The 18,626-nt window shown below is 47.0% G+C and overlaps 1 protein-coding gene across 2 annotated transcripts; it reads left to right on the top strand.

Annotated features, from left to right (window-relative positions):
* Positions 1 to 10,116: 10,116 nt before the first annotated feature.
* On the top strand, positions 10,117 to 16,951 carry LOC128347978 (uncharacterized). Of its 2 annotated transcripts, none has more exons than XM_053303387.1 (2): positions 10,117 to 10,260; positions 14,674 to 16,951. In XM_053303387.1, the coding sequence occupies exon 2, from the start codon at positions 14,689 to 14,691 to the stop codon at positions 15,775 to 15,777; it is 1,089 nt and encodes a 362-aa protein (XP_053159362.1). In that variant the 5' UTR covers positions 10,117 to 10,260; positions 14,674 to 14,688; the 3' UTR covers positions 15,778 to 16,951. The 2 variants fall into 2 exon arrangements, with proteins under 2 accessions (XP_053159362.1, XP_053159363.1); XM_053303388.1 differs by lacking the exon at positions 10,117 to 10,260 and adding an exon at positions 10,290 to 10,555.
* Positions 16,952 to 18,626: the final 1,675 nt, after the last annotated feature.

Genomic DNA, 18,626 nt, shown 5'->3' on the forward strand with positions numbered 1-18,626 from the left:
ATTTTTTTGCCACAAGATGTGGTGACAACCAACAGCCTGGATGGCTTTAAGAGGGGTTTAGATAAAATCATGGAGGGCAGGTCTATTGATGGCTACTAGTCTGAGGGCTATAGGCCACCTCCAGCCTCAGAGACAAGATGCCTCTAAATATCAGTTGCAGGGGAGCAACAGCAGGAGAGAGAGCATGCCCTCAGCTCTTGTGGGCTTCCCAGAGGCATCTGGTGGGCCACTGCGTGAACCAGGACTAGATAGGCCTTGGGCCTGATCCAGCAGGGTGGTGGTGGTTATGTTCATATAGTACATAGCCTGACCTTTCACGTGCTGTAGCTGATGAGGTTCATTCTGTATGCTACCATGCTGCTTCAACCACTGCCCGTAGCCACCTGCCAATTTGGACAGTGAATGTTATGATGACTGTGTTTCAATTGCAGCTGTTTTGTAGTAAATACTGTCAGATCCTTCGTGACTATGAGATAATCTTTTCTTTTTAAAGAGCAACTGTTGTGATCAGTTTAGCAACACACGACGATGCCTCAGAAGAGAGCTGGTCTTGTGGTAGCAAGCATGACTTGTCCCCTTAAACTAAGCAGGGCCCACCCTGCTTGCATATGAATGGGGGACTTGATATTTGAGCACTGCAAGATCTTCCCCTCAGGGAATGAAGCCGCTCTGGGAAGAGCAGAAGGTTTCAAGTTCCTTCCCTGGCTTCTCCAAGATAGGGCTGAGAGAGATTCCTGCCTGCAACCTTGGAGAAGCCGCTGCCAGTCTGTGTAGACAATACTGAGTGAGTTGGACCTATGGTCTGACTCAGTATATGGCAGCTTCCTATGTTCCTAAGTTAGTGCAGGCCTGTTGCAGAGTAAATTAATGGATTCTGGCATAAGAACAGAGGGTGTACACAAGACACATAAGAAGAGGGGGCGTTAAAGGCACACAAGACTATCTGTCCTATTTTCATCTGTACAACACTGGAGGATACGCCGGCATCCTGAGGTTACCAGAGTATGATGGACAGAGGCTCCCTACCTTTAGCAGCTGCACAGCAAACAGATGTCTATCAGTGAAGCTTTGCCTAGCATGAAATTACAGTGATAGGGAAAGTTTAATTAGTTGACACTCATCAACTACAGGCATGGAACCCGAGCCTATTAAAAAGCATGGCTACCCGACAACCTCATAAACCCCTCAATCCCACCCCGTTCCCAGGCCTGAGGAGTCCTGACTCCCCCTCCCCAGCTGGATAGGCTATGAGCTGCTAATCCCAGTGCAGAGGGAAGGGGCAGGCGAGGAGCAGCAGCATGTACTATAAATAACCGTCTGGGAACATTGAGTTCTGGGCTGACGCATGTTACACAACTAAGATACTGCGACCCCAGCCCAACGCACACACCCCTTGCCTTTCATTTCCCTCTCACTCTCAGATGCTTTTGTGCTCCTTTGCTCTCCTTCCTTCTCGGCTTGCTTCTTCCTCCCCCGTTTTCCTTTTCCCTTCCTAGGGCTAGTTGAAGACATTTTGCTGCTTAAAGATGAGAATCCAAAGAGCATCTTCTCCTTTCTAATTAACACGGGGCACAAGCCACTAGGACGTTTTCCTGCGGAAGCACTACTGAAATAGCCTGGACACAAATCTCATTCATTTCAAATCTGAAACATCTGTCCCTCCCCCCCCCACGTATGCATAATTTTACACATCTGGCTCCATTTTGGCTTTCAAAACAGGGCTGCCCCAGACATCCAGAGTAGTGGCAGGTGTGTTTGCAGGGCCATTTAGCACAGAAGGGACAATGTCAAGCTTGCTCAGATTTCTTCTGAGCCACAGACAGAGTGGTCAGGGAGGGTGGGGGGAGAGCACGGCTGAGAATCCATTAAGATTTCCTGGAATGAGCTTGAACTACCATGCTCTGTCAGAGCTGGAGGGAACTGAAGGTCCAGTGGGCAGACAGGAAGTGGAAGAAGAAGAGCCAAAGGTTCTGGGTTTCGGTAGCACCAAAGCCCTTAGCAGCAGTCTCCAGTTTGGTGGCACCTTTGCAAATATTTTGCTTGGACACAGGCAGCCACACACATATATACTGGCTCTCTCCTGTCTTGATTGCTCCCCGCCTCACCACCCCTGCTGTGTTTGTTGATCCTTCCTGGCTGACGAAAAGCGATCTGGCTGTGGACCAAAATATGCTGGCTTTATGCCTGCACCTTACATAACAGCAGCGAGTGCTTGTGTAATCCCCATTATGTGTGCGTGGATGCTGGGAAAGAGGTGGCTTAAAGTACACCTGCATAATCCAGTGTCCCTCCACACACCCTCAGCCCCTTCTTAGTATGTCTCTTCCTCCTGGCAAAGTCTTTTCCTAGGAGCTGTTTATGTAACTGGGGTAAAATAAAAGCAGAATCAAAGTCTTAGGATAATTCAGGGAACGTCACTGGAGATACGCTGTCAAAGCAAATGCAAACTTGGATTTGGACACACCAGATGCAACTGTACTGTGGTTTTGGAGAAGGTTTGGGTATATTAACTGGTAATGGTTGCCAACCCTCCAGGACTGGCCTGAAGTCTACAGTCAATGGCATCAGTATCCAGGTGACTGTGGAAAACAATTCTAGAGATTTTAATTGCTTGATATTGGAAAAAACATTGGGGAAAACCCCTCCAGGAGTAGATTCAGGGGCGTAGCTATAATTGAGTGAAAGGGTTCAAAGAACACGGGCCCCAAGCTCCTGAGGGCCCTCCAGCTCCACCCTTCCCTATTTTCTTCATTGTCTCCATCCCTCTGGGGGGCTGCCAGAGAGAGGGATGAACCTCTCTCCTAGCTACGCCCCTGAGTAGATTCAGTTAGAGTTGGCAACCCTATCATGGTCCATCTCACACACATGGTTTCTGTCAGTCCACACACACACTACTTACAGCAGTTGTGATTGTGGAATGCATGGAAGAATCGCAACTGAAGAATGCCGAAGTGGGAAATATCCCACTTTCAAGATACCTGCTTGGTCCACTTCCTGAATATCTGGCTGAGTGCATCAGCACCAAACGGATGGCACAGCAAACTGTGACCTGGTTGAGCCCACAGAGGCAGGAAGGTGATAATAATGGAATATGGGGTCCCGACCAGGACAGCAGCTTTCCCTAAATGGAGTACAGCCATTTCTCAAGCAGCAGGTGGCTTTTGTGGGCCAGAGCTGCTGAACAAGGGCAAACAGGACTCAAATGTGCTTCTTTGGTTGGATCATGCCCTGACTTAGAAAAATGCAGAAAACATCTAAATATATCTTAAATATATTAAAAACCAGGTGTGTGTGTGTGTGTGTGTGTGTGTCTGTGTGTGTGTGTCTGTGTCTGTGTCTGTGTCTGTCTCTTTCTCTCTCTACACACACACACACCCCAGATGTGGAATTCAGGCAGATTAAAACCTCCTCTGTATTCGGGCCAACTGAGGTAAAAAGCCATGATAGTTCTACTCTGCCCTAGACCTGCTCCATCTTGCACTTTGCACCCATAGCAGCTTGTTTGTTACAACCGTTTCCTAGAAGGACAGAGTAAATTATTACCTAACATGGTGACTACAAGTTGGCCAAATGGAGGAGGGGAAAGTATGCTATAGGAAAAGGACAGGATTGAGCATTACCAAGGTGCAGGGGCGTAGCTAGGGGAGAGGGGGCCCGTGTTCATCCCTCTCTCTAGCGTGCCCCCCCCCCAGTGAGGGAAATAATGAAGAAAATAGGAAATAGTGGAGTTGGAGAGCCCTCAGGAGCTGGGGGCCCAGGTTCTTTGAACCCTTTTGCTCAATTATAGCTACGCCCCTGCCAGGGTGTAAGTAACAGAACTCTAAGATAATCAGTAGGTAGATTAGACATGTGTCTAGTTCCTTAGTTTCAAATATGCCTCAACATCTCTGAAATTGATGATGATGATGATGATGATGATGATGATGATGATGATGAAGTACAACAGTAACTGTTGCTGGAATTGATCTCTTTTCACTGTGAACTATTTTTAGCTTCCCTGCCAAGTACACACTTGAAACATTCACATTTTTCATGTATGCATGACTCCACAAGCATTTAGGCAAGGCATGGTAATTGCAAGCCTTAACTTAAATCTGGGCCTGTCAATAATCCAGCACACTGTATGCAAGAGGCATAAGTTCCATGTGGGGTGGGAAAGAGTGTTGCTGTTAAAATTTTGGAGGAAAGAGAGGGTTTGATTTGACTGGGTATGTTTTAAAAAACTGAAGGGATTGAGTTTGTTTTGATTGGTTTGTTGAGAAAAAATGGAGGGGGAAGAGAGAATAAAAGGAGGCTTGCCTGCAGCTAAAGTTCACTCTGGATAGCAAATTAAAGGACAATTCTGCTTTCATAATAAATCTTTTAACAAAAATAACAGCCTCTGTGCTTTTAAAGCAGGCCACTGCAGAGTCAAGCTGCCCAAGTGCCTTCCCCACCGCCCACCCTTCCCCATTATAGGTAAAGTCTCACATTTATCTTCTTTTTGAACTTGCTCTGAAGTTGTCTGCCTTCCACTTCCACATAAAATCCACACACATCTATAATACAGGAGTTCCAAACTTCTGATTCCCAGGTAGTGCTGGACTACAATTCCCATCATCTTTACCCACAATGGCAGGGGATTATGGGAGCTGTAGTCCAACAAGATCTGAGGATCCAAGACTGGGAACCTCTGCTATCATATGTTATAACAATTCATTCAAAATATACCTCAGCAGCTGCGCTGCACAAATTGGCAGGCTGTGCACTAACTACATGATGCTTTAGTGTACACACACACGACAAGATGTGTCTGCTCCCCACCCTGAGATTAATTCCCCAGAAAGGAAGCTGAACCCTAGTGAATGGCAAATATAGTAACTGACACTAAGAACATTAACAAAGGTGAAAATGGACTGGATAGGGACCATGATGTAGCAGGGACAAGTATGAGGAAATAAGGAAAGTTCCTGGTAAATAGGGACGGTTGGAACATATGCAATGTGTATCACTGGGTCCAGGGTGGGTGGGAGACAGTGATCCTTGATGTAGGAATTGTGATATTAGAAGTATACAAGAATGTTCCTGCACTCACCTGTGAAATGATAGAAAGTATGCATTGTCCAGTGTCCACCTAAAGCATCTTCCAGTTATTAATCTGTAAAATAAGAGCCACTAAATTCAAGGTGGAGTTCTGTCCTGGAAGTCCATCTCTGCAATTCTAGATGTGTTGGCACTGGCTGCGGTTATTGAGTGAGCAAGGGAATGCTCTCTGCACATCTTCAGAGGCACTCTCCTCTCCAGTCAGCCTACAGAAGGAAAGACTCTGCTGTGCAAAGGGAGAGATGCCTGAGGGTTGTTAATGAAAACAAGTTGCAGAGCTGAACCCTGGCTCAGATTAAGCTCTGCTTGTTCTTTTCCTCATGGAACCTTTCCAAGCCTGTGCTAGAGTGTGAGTTCCAAGGAACAGAACTAATCTCCCATCAGTTCTGTTTAATATATTGATACCACACTGTTGCTAAACTGTAAGGGTTTGCTATTGTGGCTGATCAGAAAGATTGGAAGAAACAAACATTTTATTACTATCTATCTATCTACCTACCTACACATACACTGCTTTTCAACAGAAAAAATTCTCAGCATGGTTTACACAGTGAAAGTTGAGAAAACGATTCCTTGTTCCTTAGCTCACAATCGAACACACACACACACACACACACACACACACACACACACACACACACACCCCAATAACTACTAGGAGTGCTATGATGGGATCAATAGGGACAGCAGTATTAGTATGTTTATTGCGGTCACAGACCAGATTAACAAACAATAACAATGTCAATAGGGACAGTTGCTCTCCCCCTCTATAAAAGAACAACCACTTTAAAAGGTGCCTCTTTGCCCAGTTAGTACAGAAACATCTATGCTGATACCTTTGATTGGGCCAAACTGATTTCACAGAGGACATATAGGGTTTTTTTTTAAGGTATGCAGATCTCTTCATAAAGCCAAAATGGTAAACAGCTGATTCATAGCTTTGTGTAGAACAAGATTACTTATTAATGGAAGTACTTTCAAGTCATTTGAGTTGAGACTGCTCTTGATCCATGACCTTGCATAGCACCATTAAAAGATATGCTTGGATATTAAAAAGTGTAATCTTTACTGATTACAGAAGTCAGTGAGCTGGCTACAGTTCCTGGCTCTAGAATTATTACAATAATTGCTAACCTCTGCTGGTTCAAGAACAGAAGATGGCTGTGATCCAATGCACACTTCCTTAGCAGTACAGTATGGTCTACTGGTTGGGACTTCGTTTATTTAATTTTATTTATTTATTTGATTGATTGATTGATTTCTATACTGCCCTTCCAAAAATGGCTCAGGGCAGTTTACACAGAGAAATAACAAATAAATAAGATGGCTCCCTGTCCCCAAAGGGCTCACAATCTAAAAAGAAACATAAGACAGACACCAGCAACAGCCACTGTAGAGATGCTGTGCTGGGGGTGGAGAGGGCCAGTTACTCTCCCCCTGCTAAATAAAGAGAATCACCACGTTAAAAGGGTGCCTCTTTGCCAAGTGAGCAGGGGACTGGGCAAGCATTACTTCATAAGCATGCATAAACTCAGGGGATAAGGTTGGCAGGGTGGTACGGTTAGAAGGGTAAATCATCATATGGGCTGGCTGTGGCTGAACCTGAAGTCTCTTTGGGTGCAGATGCTCTCTTGATGCAGGACTAGTGGCTTTGCTTATTTGTAAACAAGGCAAATATGAAAGACACCAGACGTTTCCAGTGCATTCTTATCCAAAGGTAAATCGACCCGATAGCACTGCCCCTTGGACTTCTCCTCACTCTGGGAATGCTACACCACTAGCTACAGGTGGAACTCGGAAAATTAGAATATCGTGCAAAAGTCCATTAATTTCGGTAATGCAAATTAAAAGGTGAAACTGATATATGAGACAGACGCATTACATGCAAAGTGAGATAAGTCAAGCCTTAATTTGTTATAATTGTGATGATCATGGCGTACAGCTCATGAAAACCCCAAATCCACAATCCCAGAAAATTAGAATATTACATGGAACCAAGAAGACAAGGATTGTAGAATAGAACAATATCGGACCTCTGAAAAGTATACAGTGTACTGTGCTTGATTGGCCAGCAAACTCGCCTGACCTGACCCCATAGAGAATCTATGGGGCATTGCCAAGAGAAGGATGAGAGACATGAGACCAAACAATGCAGAAGAGCTGAAGGCCGCTAATGAAGCATCCTGGTCTTCCATAATACCTCATCAGTGCCACAGGCTGATAGCATCCATGCCACGCCGCATTGAGGCAGTAATTGCTGCAAAAGGGGCCCAAACCAAGTACTGAATACATATGCATGCTTATACTTATCTCGCTTTGCATGTAATGCGTCTGTCTCATATATCAGTTTCACCTTTTAATTTGCATTACTGAAATTAATGGACTTTTGCACGATATTCTAATTTTCCGAGTTTCACCTGTATGTGCTAGCGCAATACTGAGGAAGGAATATTCTCTGGGACCATCATGGAGCAGAGTGCATTATTCTGCAAAAGTGAGTATGGCATGGAAGAGGCAATGTTAGCATCCTGCCCATAGTGCCTGCCAGAATCCCCCACTGCACTTCCGCCCATGAATGTTTGAACTCAAAACACAAATGCATGGGCAGACAGCACACACACACACACACACACACACACACACTCACTCACTTCCCCTTACACCTTTGTTGCCAGCTGCTCATCATAGACATTCTCTTTGTCACAAAATGGAACCTGGTCCTCCAAACACATGACCTTCCCTACAGAAAAGCAGAGTCCCCAGCTGAGCAACAGTGCAAAGAAAGGGGCCACACAGAGTAGAGGCTATGGTGGCAAATAACAATGCTGCTCTCTTAAAATGCTTTGTTTGCGTTCTCCCTTGCTACTGCCCCTTACAACCAGAACTCCCTCCCAAAAATATCTCTGTGGGCATCACCCTTCTCCCTACCTCCAGATCCCAGCTCTTTTGTGAAGCCTCACTCCTCATCCCCAAATGAAAAGAAGCCTACAGAATGGCCCTACCACTAACAGAGATCCAGTTGGCGGGGACTAGAGACAGGACCTTTTCGGTTGTGGCCCCTCGGCTTTGGAATGTCCTCCCTGAAGAGCTTCGCTATGCTCACTCTCTTAGTGTTTTTAAAACAGCAACTAAAAACACATTTTTAAAAAGAGGCTTTTAAATGTATGCAGATCCATGTTGCGTATATCTGGTAGGTTCCTTAGTTTTTATAATAATCAATTTTTAGCTTTGAAAATTTTTAATTTGAAATTCCATACTGATTGTGGTTTTTAACCAGTCTTTTAACTTGTTTGCTTAATTTGGTTAAATTTATTGCTTTTATTGTATACTGTATCTATTTTATTGTTTTGAGCTGTCCTGAGCAGTAGTGTACTGGAGGGAAGGGGTATCCATATTTTAAATAATAAAATAATAATAATGTATAACTGCATTTGCTGACATTCATGCCATGTTGTTTCCCTTATCTCTCTCCCTTCCCTGCTCTTTTATCTTCCCCCCACATCTAAATGTAGATTGTAAGGTCCTTAGGGCTGGGACCTGGGGAGTTCTTCTCCAAAAGTGCCACTGGAGTCGCACAAGAGTAAAGTGGTGCATCATTTCAGTGATGCCTGTTGCACAAAGCTTCCCAGTGAGTTTTTATTTATTATGTCCATAGCATCATCTGTACATGGTACGTTACAAAGAATTAGAAGAGAGGTCCCTGCCCTGGGGGCTCACAATCTGAAGTCAGCACAAGGGAGAAAACTCAGTAAAGTGAAGGCAAGGATAAACTGGGGAAGAATAAGACAGCGTGGTGTAGTGGTTAGAGTGCTGGACTAGGATTGAGGAAGACCCGAGTCCAAATCCCCATTCAGCCATGACACTTGCTGGGTGACTCTGGGCCAGTCACTTCTCTCTCAGCCTAACTTACTTCACAGGGTTGTTGTGAGGAGAAACGTAAGTATGTAGTACACCGCTCTCTGGGCTCCTTGGAGGAAGAGCAAAAACAAAAAATTATTTCATGTACACTACACATGCTTAAGCTTAGTTACAACAGAGCAGAGAGGCTAAAGAGCTGGGCCAAAGGCTTCACAGATAAGATGGGGGAGGTATTTAACAGACTAAATGTAAAGAAGACTAAACTAATGACAACGGGTACAGCAACCAGCCTGTTGAATTGTTTTAACTTTTTATATGTGTTTTAATTGTTTTATGTTAACCGCCCCGAGATGAAGGTTTAGGCGGTATATAAATGTGATGAATGAATGAGTGAATAAAATAAAGATACCATTTGGATTTTATGCCTTAAGCACTAAAGCACCTTGAGCCCAACTGAAGCTTGGTGGGCTGGAGGATGCAAGATACCAACTCTGCTTGCACAAGAATGGAGCCCGCCGTAGTGCAGCATGCGATCAAGCTGCCAGACAATTCTAGGCATAGTTGAGAGCCCAATCCTGTGACTTTGAAGGAAGTCCCAATGAGAACAATAGAAAGTAAGGCCACCATCCTCACCACATGCACAAGAGAAAGCCCATAGAAATAAGTGGAATTTACTTCTGTGTAAAGATCCACATAGTATAGAGCTTGTGTAATCATGATTATGGGATCGAGGCAATTCTGACTCCCTAGCCAAGTGGCTCCGTATACGCAGAGTCAAAGGTTGCCCATAATATTCCATTAGGAGGATATGCACCAGCTGCTCCAGTAGAACTGGGTGCAAATTTAACCCCGGCTTCAGGGCAACCACCTTTCAAACCGGCCTCTGCCCTGCGCATCTATCCTTTATAACAAAGATTTGATCTACAGTAATGCACAGACGATAACAATACCATTAAAAGCTTCACCCGCTGATTTCTGCAAACCTCAAGGACAGAGGGGCAAGCCAAGCTGGCCTGGGTGTGTGGGGGTGTGTGTATTTCTTGGCCCTTTGCTGCTGACGCCCTCAACTTTTACTGAAACTAAGTCTGTGTCCCTGAACGCCAGTTCTTCTCTTCTGTTTACCGCACTTCCTCCTTTTCGTTATGTAAACTCTTCGGGGCAGGGACCCGCCGTTCGATGCTTTACCCTGCAAAGCAGCAGCAGCAGCAGCAGGCACTTTAATAAAACCACAGCGCATCCTTAATGGCGTTGCCCGCCTTGCCTGGGCAAGGCTGACGTCGATGCTCGCTTCGCCTGCTTGGCCGGCTGGGGTTAACTCGGGTAAGGCAGCGTCCTCGGCTGAACCGGGTCCGGGCGAGGGCGGGCCTGGAGCGCTGCGGGGAGGCGCCAGCCGCGGACGGACGGAGCGGTTGCTGCTGGTGCAGCAGCTCCTGTGCGTTGGAGGCGGCGGCGGCGGCGGCGGCGGCGTGGAAAGCCATCCAGCCGAGCCGGGAGAGCAGGCCGAGCGGGAAGGCGGACGGGCTGCGGGGCTGCAGGAACGGCCCGGGGAGGCCCCTCGAGCGCTCTCTTCGACTGGGCCCGCATTCCGCCCTCGCGCCCACCCACTTGCGGCGAGGTGAGCCTGGGGTCAGGGTGGGAGAGGAGGGCGGCGGCGGCAAGGTCTCGCAGGAGAGGGAGGGGGGGTAGTCTCTCTCGGAGACAAAGAACAGGAGGGAGGCGGCCCTGCTGGGCTTGCTTGAGGGGCGCCCCCTGCCTCACTCCTTCCCCAGCGCTTGGTATATGTGTGTTTCTTTCCCCGTATAAGAGCACGCAGGTGGGTTACTTTCTGAGCGTCTCCTTCCGTAGCGCTAGCCTGGAATCGGATGGGAGCACCCCCTAACCCCGCGCTCAGTGTCCGTTTTTGGTGCGGAGGGTGCTTCTGAGCACGCGCAGAGTGCACTTCCTGAATAGCCAGCTACCGTTCGCTGAATCGCTGCTCCCACCTGCCATTTGGGAAGGATGATGACGGGACTCACTGAAGTCCTCCTCCAATGTGATGACTTGGAGGCAGACTTCAGCCCTGCCACATAGTTTGTTGTTAAAATCTAAGGGTTTTCTGGAAGAGGTACTCGTCTAGTGCCTCTGCTTCAAACATAGTGCTGGCGGGGCGGGGTGGGGTGGGGTGGGGGATAATGCAAGCCCCTTGTTTCCAACATAGTTTTAAAGTGATTCTCATTTTGGAAATGTGGATCTGGTAACTCTAAGGCACTGGGACATCCTATGTAGTTGGAATAGTTTGGGCTTTGGAGAGTGTTAGTTTAATGGAAGATTGTAGGCATGGTGTGACAGGTTGTGACCGCACAAGCAACCAAGTGATTTCAAGGGTTTTTTTTGAATAATAGGAACTGCAAATGAAACAGTGCCAGGTGTGCCTTGATATACCCAACAAGATTGCAAAGGATTCATTTTGGGATATACCTCTTGAATTACATGGTGCTGGTGCAGCAAGTTCTCTTGTTCTTGCATGGCCCTGTGGCTGAGGATGAGAGTCAGTCGTGCATGTAATGAGGTCCGTAATGCATATTTTTAGGGTCCTGTACATACCTGAGTGAGATTATTAGGACTACGTGAGGCATTGTGCCTAAAGGTAGGATAAAAACCTATTGCAAGTGAAATGATGTATATGCAAGTATATGATGGTAGTGCAGTTGCTCTGCTAGGTGTGTGAGACCCCTAGAATAGGAAGACAGGGCAGTATTGTTTTTGCTCTGAAACTATGAAAACTTGATATAGTGCCAAGTGTGGTTTTTTTAGAACTACAGGGAGTCCAATGAAACCATTTTGCACTCTCGGTTCCCCCCAGTGACAAGAGCTTTCAGAGCAGCCTTTTACAGAACTGATTTCCTTGCGGGTAAGAAAACGCTTGATGGCCACTGGCTTTGCAGTATTTGCTTAGATAAAAATCGCTGTTGAAATTGAGCAGAAGTATTAATCTGAAACACAACAGGAAAGCAACCTGGAAAACCAGGCTTGGTTTGATGTTTGCTTTCTCTCTTCGTCGTCATCATCAGGCTCAAAAGTGCTCCTCTCCCCCCCCCCACTGATCTCAGTCTCAGTCCCTTCCCCACCATAGGTGTGACACACATACTTTTAATCTGGTATAGCCAGCCAGGACAAAGGCCAGCAGCTGTCAAAATGAATGCCTAGAAAGGGGGGGGGCATTTTGCATAACTAAAGAGTGTGCTTATAGCTGTGTGTGTGTGTGTGTGTGTGTGTAACAAGTGGGGGGGGGGAGACAGTGCAACAAGCCCGGGGAGTAGCCAGTTTGGCATCTTAGTAGTAGTAGTAGTAGTAGGGGCGTGTTTGTATGTAGGTAGTGGGAGGATGCGTAAATGAGCGGTGCTGTTTTCCAGCCTGCCTCCCTTTGTGCAGCAGCACATCCAGTCCTGTCCCTGGACTGGAATGTTCCCAGCAAATAGAGTAACAGGAGGTCTGGTGGTGGGAGGGGCACTGTTAGGAGGGAGTGACCTAGTTACAGCATTGCCCAGAACAGAGGCAGGAGGGAGAAGTGATTTGAGGTCACTGGCTCACTCCCACAGCCCAGGAGGAGATTTAAGCCAGCACTGAGGAGAGGCTGGAGAGAGATCTTGGTTCCCATCCCCATTGCCCTGGAGTGGGGACTGATCTCAATGTAAAACTGCTGGGATTCATGGTGGGACTGCTCCTCGCTCTGCCATGTTTTTCCTGGTGTGTGTGGTATATACTCAGGTCAGGTGGTGTCAGGATAGAGTGTTGGTCTTCATCAGGGAAGACCAAATCCACCTCCAGCCATAAAGCTGACTGGGTAACTTTGGGCCAGTCACTCTGTTTCAGCCTACACTTCCTAATGAGGTGGTCATCATGGGGATAAAACTGAGACGGGGGCGGGGGTAGAGTGACCATGGAGGAATGGTGGGATAAAATGTAATAAGGTGGGACCTAGTTGACGTGGTATAGTGGTTAGAGTGCTGGACTAGGACCGGGGAGACCCGAGTTCAAATCCCCATTCAGCCATGACACTTGCTGGGTGACTCTGGGCCAGTCACTTCTCTCTCAGCCTAACCTACTTCACAGGGTTGTTGTGAGGAGAAACAAGTATGTAGTACACCACTCTGGGCTCCTTGGAGGAAGAGCGGGGTATAAAAGGTCAAAAATAAATCAATAAATTTCCCTTCAAACAGCAGTACAGATTGATAGCTAGAAAGCTGCAGCTGCTCTTGCTATGAGCTTTTGTCAGCACCCATTCCCTCTCAAAATGCTTGGTTTTGTATCAATAGCCATTGCATGTCTACTAGTGAACTATTTTTCCTGGTGAATCTGCTGAACTAAATCTAACACTGCAGGAGAGTCGGAAATGGGTACTGCACACTTGCATAAGCTGGTAAAGCTTTTCCTGGCATAATGAAGTGATAGGGAAAACTCTACCGGTTAGATTTCTGCCTGTCTGAAGAAAATGCCAGAGGAAAGGTTGGCCACCCAAGCAGTCAGTGGACTTCAGAATACACTGAGAAGGATGAGGTAGCCAGAAACCTGGGCAGACTGGCTCACAACTGAATTGTTTGCAGTTGGAGAAAACGTCTTGTTTTCCAGGTGAATTTTGCACCCTGAAGTGTACCAAGACACTTCTGGGTGCTGTATAAACAGTGAAGTAATACTTATTATTTACTTGTTCTATGAACAATGAAGTCTTGTCTCAAGTAACAAGTCTTGGGATTAATCATTGACCTCAGCTGCTGCCCCTAGTGTGCTTTAACAGTAGCAGTAATACTTGGCATTTATCTGGTCTTTTAGCCACGAAGCTATTTAGCCACTAAGCAAAGTAATGTATCGTCAAGTCTTTTGCCTACATAGGAGATCTAGGTTTGAGCCCCTGCTTAATCAAAGCACTATTCAGATATTACGCTGTACAAGGGTACAGAGGCCTGTACCCTTGTACATGTTTTTGTGTGAATGACTGTACCTGTGTTCATTTAAAAAGTAAACCTGGGTACAGGCCCCTCAAACGCATGGTACAGATAGGAAGTGTACTGCTGTACTTGTGTTCAGCATAACGTGTGGATACCTGTGCATACTGCACACTGATTTTACGCTGAACATGATATGTGGATAGGGCATGTCACTCTTGGATCTCCCACGAGATCCAAGAGTGCCCACCTGTAAAATGAGTCATAAATAGTAGCCCATCTAATTGTAGGATTGTTGTGAGGATAAATAAGTATGGAGTCAGTAGCTAAAAAGAGCTGTGGCAATGACTAATAACATTAACATTTTCAGCCCTTTTGGCTCTGCGTCCTGTAGACGTGGGTGTATTGGAAGAAAGCAAACCTCTTGGCAAATGTTCTCTCTTGCTTGAAGTCCGTGTGCAGGAATCCTGCAGATGGACTGCAAGGAACTCTGTGCATCTATAATGGGAGTGTGGCATTATGTAGTTGTACATAGATGGTTGGCAACCTGGCAATACCCACAGTGTGCGGGACTGAATGCTGGCAGAGGCAGACGGAAGAGGGACATTGCTGCTTCAAGAATAACCAATGTGACCTGTAACTGCTTGGCCACTAGATGGCAGGCTAGCCACATAGTCGTGCCCTCACTCTCATGCACATCCATTCATGGGTGCTCTACTGCCTCCTTTCCTGTTGTCCCAGTTCTTGTTTCCCAGTCAGGCACACTGACCTGAGAAGCACGCACTAACTTGCTCTCCTTCCTCTCCACCAGACAGCCACTGGGAAGATGGACCTGCCTCTGGGGAATCCTCCCGCCCAGCCTCTCTCGGAGCTTCCACAGCCCGCTCCATCTTCCCCAAATGTATGTGAGCTGCGCACAGCGGTGTCCTGCTTTGCTGAAGAGACTGTCTCCCTGCTGTCAGCCAATGGCCTGTTAAGCCACTCCCTGTTCAGGACAGCCAGCAACACGGGGGCACATCAACGGGAGCCAGCCAGGTCCTCAGCTGCAGCCCGGCGCAAGCGGGAATTCATCCCGGATGAGAGGAAGGACGATGGCTACTGGGACAAGAGGAAGAAGAACAACGAGGCAGCCAAGCGCTCCCGGGAGAAGCGGCGCGTCAGTGACCTGGCCCTGGAGGGGCGGGTGCTGGCCCTGCTGGAAGAGAATGCCCGCCTCAAGGCGGAGCTCCTGGCCCTCAAATTCCGCTTTGGCTTAATTCGGGACCCAGCCGAGCCTTCCCGGCCAGTGGTCACTCTGACCACGGAGTCCCACCGGCCAGCCACCGCACCCCAGCACTGCCCAGTGGCTCCTGACCCACCGCGCTACACCTGCCCCTTCCGGCCCGAGCCTGGCACCAGCTCCGAGGACTCTGGGTTCTCCACCCCAGGCAGCTCCAGCATGGGGAGCCCTGTCTTTTTCGAGGAGCGTGACAGGGTTGAGGAAGGGATGCTATACGATGGGCAGTGCCTCGTGCCAGACACTCCAGGGGATGGAGCTGATCTGAGCCGGGTGGGCCGTTACGACTCTGGGGAGAGCGTCAAAGGTCTGCCCCACAAGCTGCGTTTCAAAATGGCTGGGGGGTCAGAGGAGATGGCCGGAGAGCCATCGGGACACTACCCACCGTCCCCACCAGTAGGAACCTGGAGAGGGCCGGCCGCACGGGAAGAGCTGAGGAATGGAGGAGCCCCTGTCAGCACGATGGCGTTTGATGGTGGTTGCGAAACGGAGGCCCCAGGGGCCCAGCTGCCGGCCCTCCAGGGGCCTGGGTACCAGACAGAAAACAGCACCCTGCGGAGCCAGCTAGCCTCACTTTCAGCTGAGGTGGCCCAGCTGAAAAAGCTCTTCTCTGAACAGATCCTGATCAAGATGAACTGAACGGGTTGGGGAGGCACAGCTTGTCAGGGCTGGTTGCTCCCCCTTTCCCCCACAATCAAAACCCAGCTTCTGTATATTTGTACAGAACTTGACCCTAGCGGGGTCTGTTTTGTCTTCTACATGCCGTAATAAAAATTCGTCCTTAGGATAATGTGTCCCTCACAGCAATTGCCCCATTCCTCTGTTTCCAAACGGCTTACATTCAGGGAACCCTTTCCACATGGACTTGTCTGCCTTGGAACCACTTCAGAGATTCTGGGAGGCCTTCTATGTCACACATGCAGTTCATGTGCGCAGAGTGTGCCCCAAAAGACACCCAAGCAGTACAGTCTAGCGTAGGACTGGTGGTGGTGGGCATCTCCCTTCTGCAGAAGCTTGTCTGCCACTGCTCGTTTTCTCATTGGGGAACCCCAGAACGCAGTTTGGAAGCCACTGTCCTGTTTGAGTATGACATAAGCCCATTAGTTCAATTTCTTTCCTCCCCAATGGAGCAGACCAAGGAGTCTTAACTGCCCCAGTCTCCCAAGCATTAGTCACTGGAGGACCATTGTTTCCTCCAAGCAGTGGGCCCGAGGCTGCCTCATAGCCCCTACTCCTACATTTTTCACACACAAACACACAACCCCCCCCTTTTTTTTGCTAGGCTGGAAAGATGGGGCACATTAGGGTGAGCACATAGATAAACCCCTCTCTGCAATAGCCAGGCCAAGAAATAAACATGATGGGCAACTGAGGCATGATAGAGTGATGGGTTGGAATGGAGGGGGCATAATATGGGTGCCTACATTGAGGAACACCACTGCATCCCTCAAATCATTACTGCCTCCTACACTTTCCTGTCACCATGCCCAGTACTTAATCCCTAAAATTAAGAGATTCTGGAGCTCAGACCTGACTGGAAGAAAACCCTCTGACCATCCCTGGGTGTGAGAGCTTGCGAAGAATACTTTGTTCATGCTCAAAAGTACTCTCCTTTGTTAGTATTTGACATGTTTCAGTGTGGTAGCCTGGCATTTAAATTACTCAAGCTGTCAATGGAAGAACTTTAGTTGATTAGTCTACCTTTTACTTATTAAATCCATTGATTCAGTTTAAATTTTTGTGTATTACCATACCTGCCATGTGGATACCTTTTTGAGATAAATTAACATTTTTAATAAAAAGTTACCACTCATTGTTAGAAAGGAAGATCATTTTCTTTTTCATTTCCTACTACAGTAACACACCAGAATCAATATAACTCCATAAAATAAATGTGTTCTGTGGCCCCCATCAATTAATCAACTAAAGATTTAGTTGATTAATCTATTAAATCCTGCAGCTCCCAAAATATAATAATATTTAGAATATAAATGCTGCTCCTACTCATTTCAGTGATGACTGTGCAGGAAAACTTCCTGATATATTGTATCCTGTCCTGGCCTAGTGCACACATGCAGCTGAATAAGGCAGTAGTGGAAGGTACCATTTCAGACTGCAGATAAGGGGTGTTGTTTTAAAATGCTCCCACATGTAAAACAACACTTCCCTGCAGGGTTTGTTTTAACTAGCACATCAGGGAGAAGGAGCAAGCTTAGAATCTCTGTTATGCTATTTCTCCACTTGCAGGGAGTTTTTCATGTAGGGGTGAGAACCTGGAAAACGCCTGGAGCATTGTGGTCCATGCAACCATCTCATTCTGCTTGCATGGGTATTCCAGTTCTGAATCAGTGGGAGTTGAGTACAGTGGGAGACCAATGGGAGTTTCTGCCTCAGGCTCCAAAATACCTCAAGCTGCTTTTGAGTTTGTTTTAGACACCAAATTCTAGAGGAGAACCAGCATTTTTCTGTCTCTGATTATCATATTTGTGTGGAGTAAAAAATGAAGTTCTGCTTTAAGAGCAGCAGAATTAGCACTTGGGGCTTCCCAGGTGCTGTCAAAAAGACCTTAGGCTGTCATGCAGTGGGTGTCATAGATCAAATGTTCTTGCCTATGTGGCCACCCATATGGTTTAGCCTCCTTGGCCATTTTTGGAAGGGAAAGGTGGGATACAAAATAATAAGTATAATATGTGAGCAGCAGCCACATGCTAGAGTAACTGATCTGGGCCAGAATGCTGATATGCAAACATTGCATACCCAAGGAGTAAACTACAAGTGGGTTGTACTTTATATGCATTGTAATACACAATATATGTGGTGATACAAGCCCAAAGGACTCATTTTTGTAAAGAAAAGTAGCTTTGGGAAGCTAAGATTTTTTTTTGAATGGAGATCTGGGAGGATGGGAGCTCAAATCTGCCCACCACTTCCTCTCCCCTCACAATGTTTTCCCTTGCAGATTCTGAAATATATGTTTGCAAACAAAGGTAAGCATACATTTGAAATCCTGCTGTGGGGTGAGGGAGAGAGCAGCTGGGGGAGGGGGGGGAGGGAGCTGTTTTCTGTAGATCAGAAAAGCAGCAAGCCGGGAAAGTGTGGAGCATTCCCTCCTTCCCTGCTACTTTATACTCAAAATTGCAGCCTCCCCATCCTGCTTTTCACAACAAGAACCCTGGTATTCTTTGCCCCTGAGGGTAACAACTTCTTAAATACAACCCCAGTTGTCTGGTGAGCCTATCCAGGAGGGGGCTTTTCTGTGACTCTTGCTGTGGGAGGTTCGATAGATAGATAAAGTCGATTACGGTCATAGATCAGCCAATTACAATTTATATATTACATTTACATTCAAGCTTTGCGAATTAGCAGTACAAATGTTATGAAATTTGCAAACAATAAAGCAAAACTTGGCTACATTAATAGAAATTACAGGTTTAAAATTGGACAGCAGGTACTCTAAATAAAAATGATCGGTGTGGCCAGGACAAATT

This window comes from Hemicordylus capensis, chromosome 2 (genome assembly GCF_027244095.1).
Source record: "Hemicordylus capensis ecotype Gifberg chromosome 2, rHemCap1.1.pri, whole genome shotgun sequence".
Lineage (NCBI taxonomy): Eukaryota > Metazoa > Chordata > Lepidosauria > Squamata > Cordylidae > Hemicordylus > Hemicordylus capensis.

Bases quoted from the DNA above. Each gene is read 5' to 3' on its own strand.
- LOC128347978 (XM_053303387.1), top strand. From the start codon at position 14,689: ATGGACCTGCCTCTGGGGAATCCTCCCGCCCAGCCTCTCTCGGAGCTT.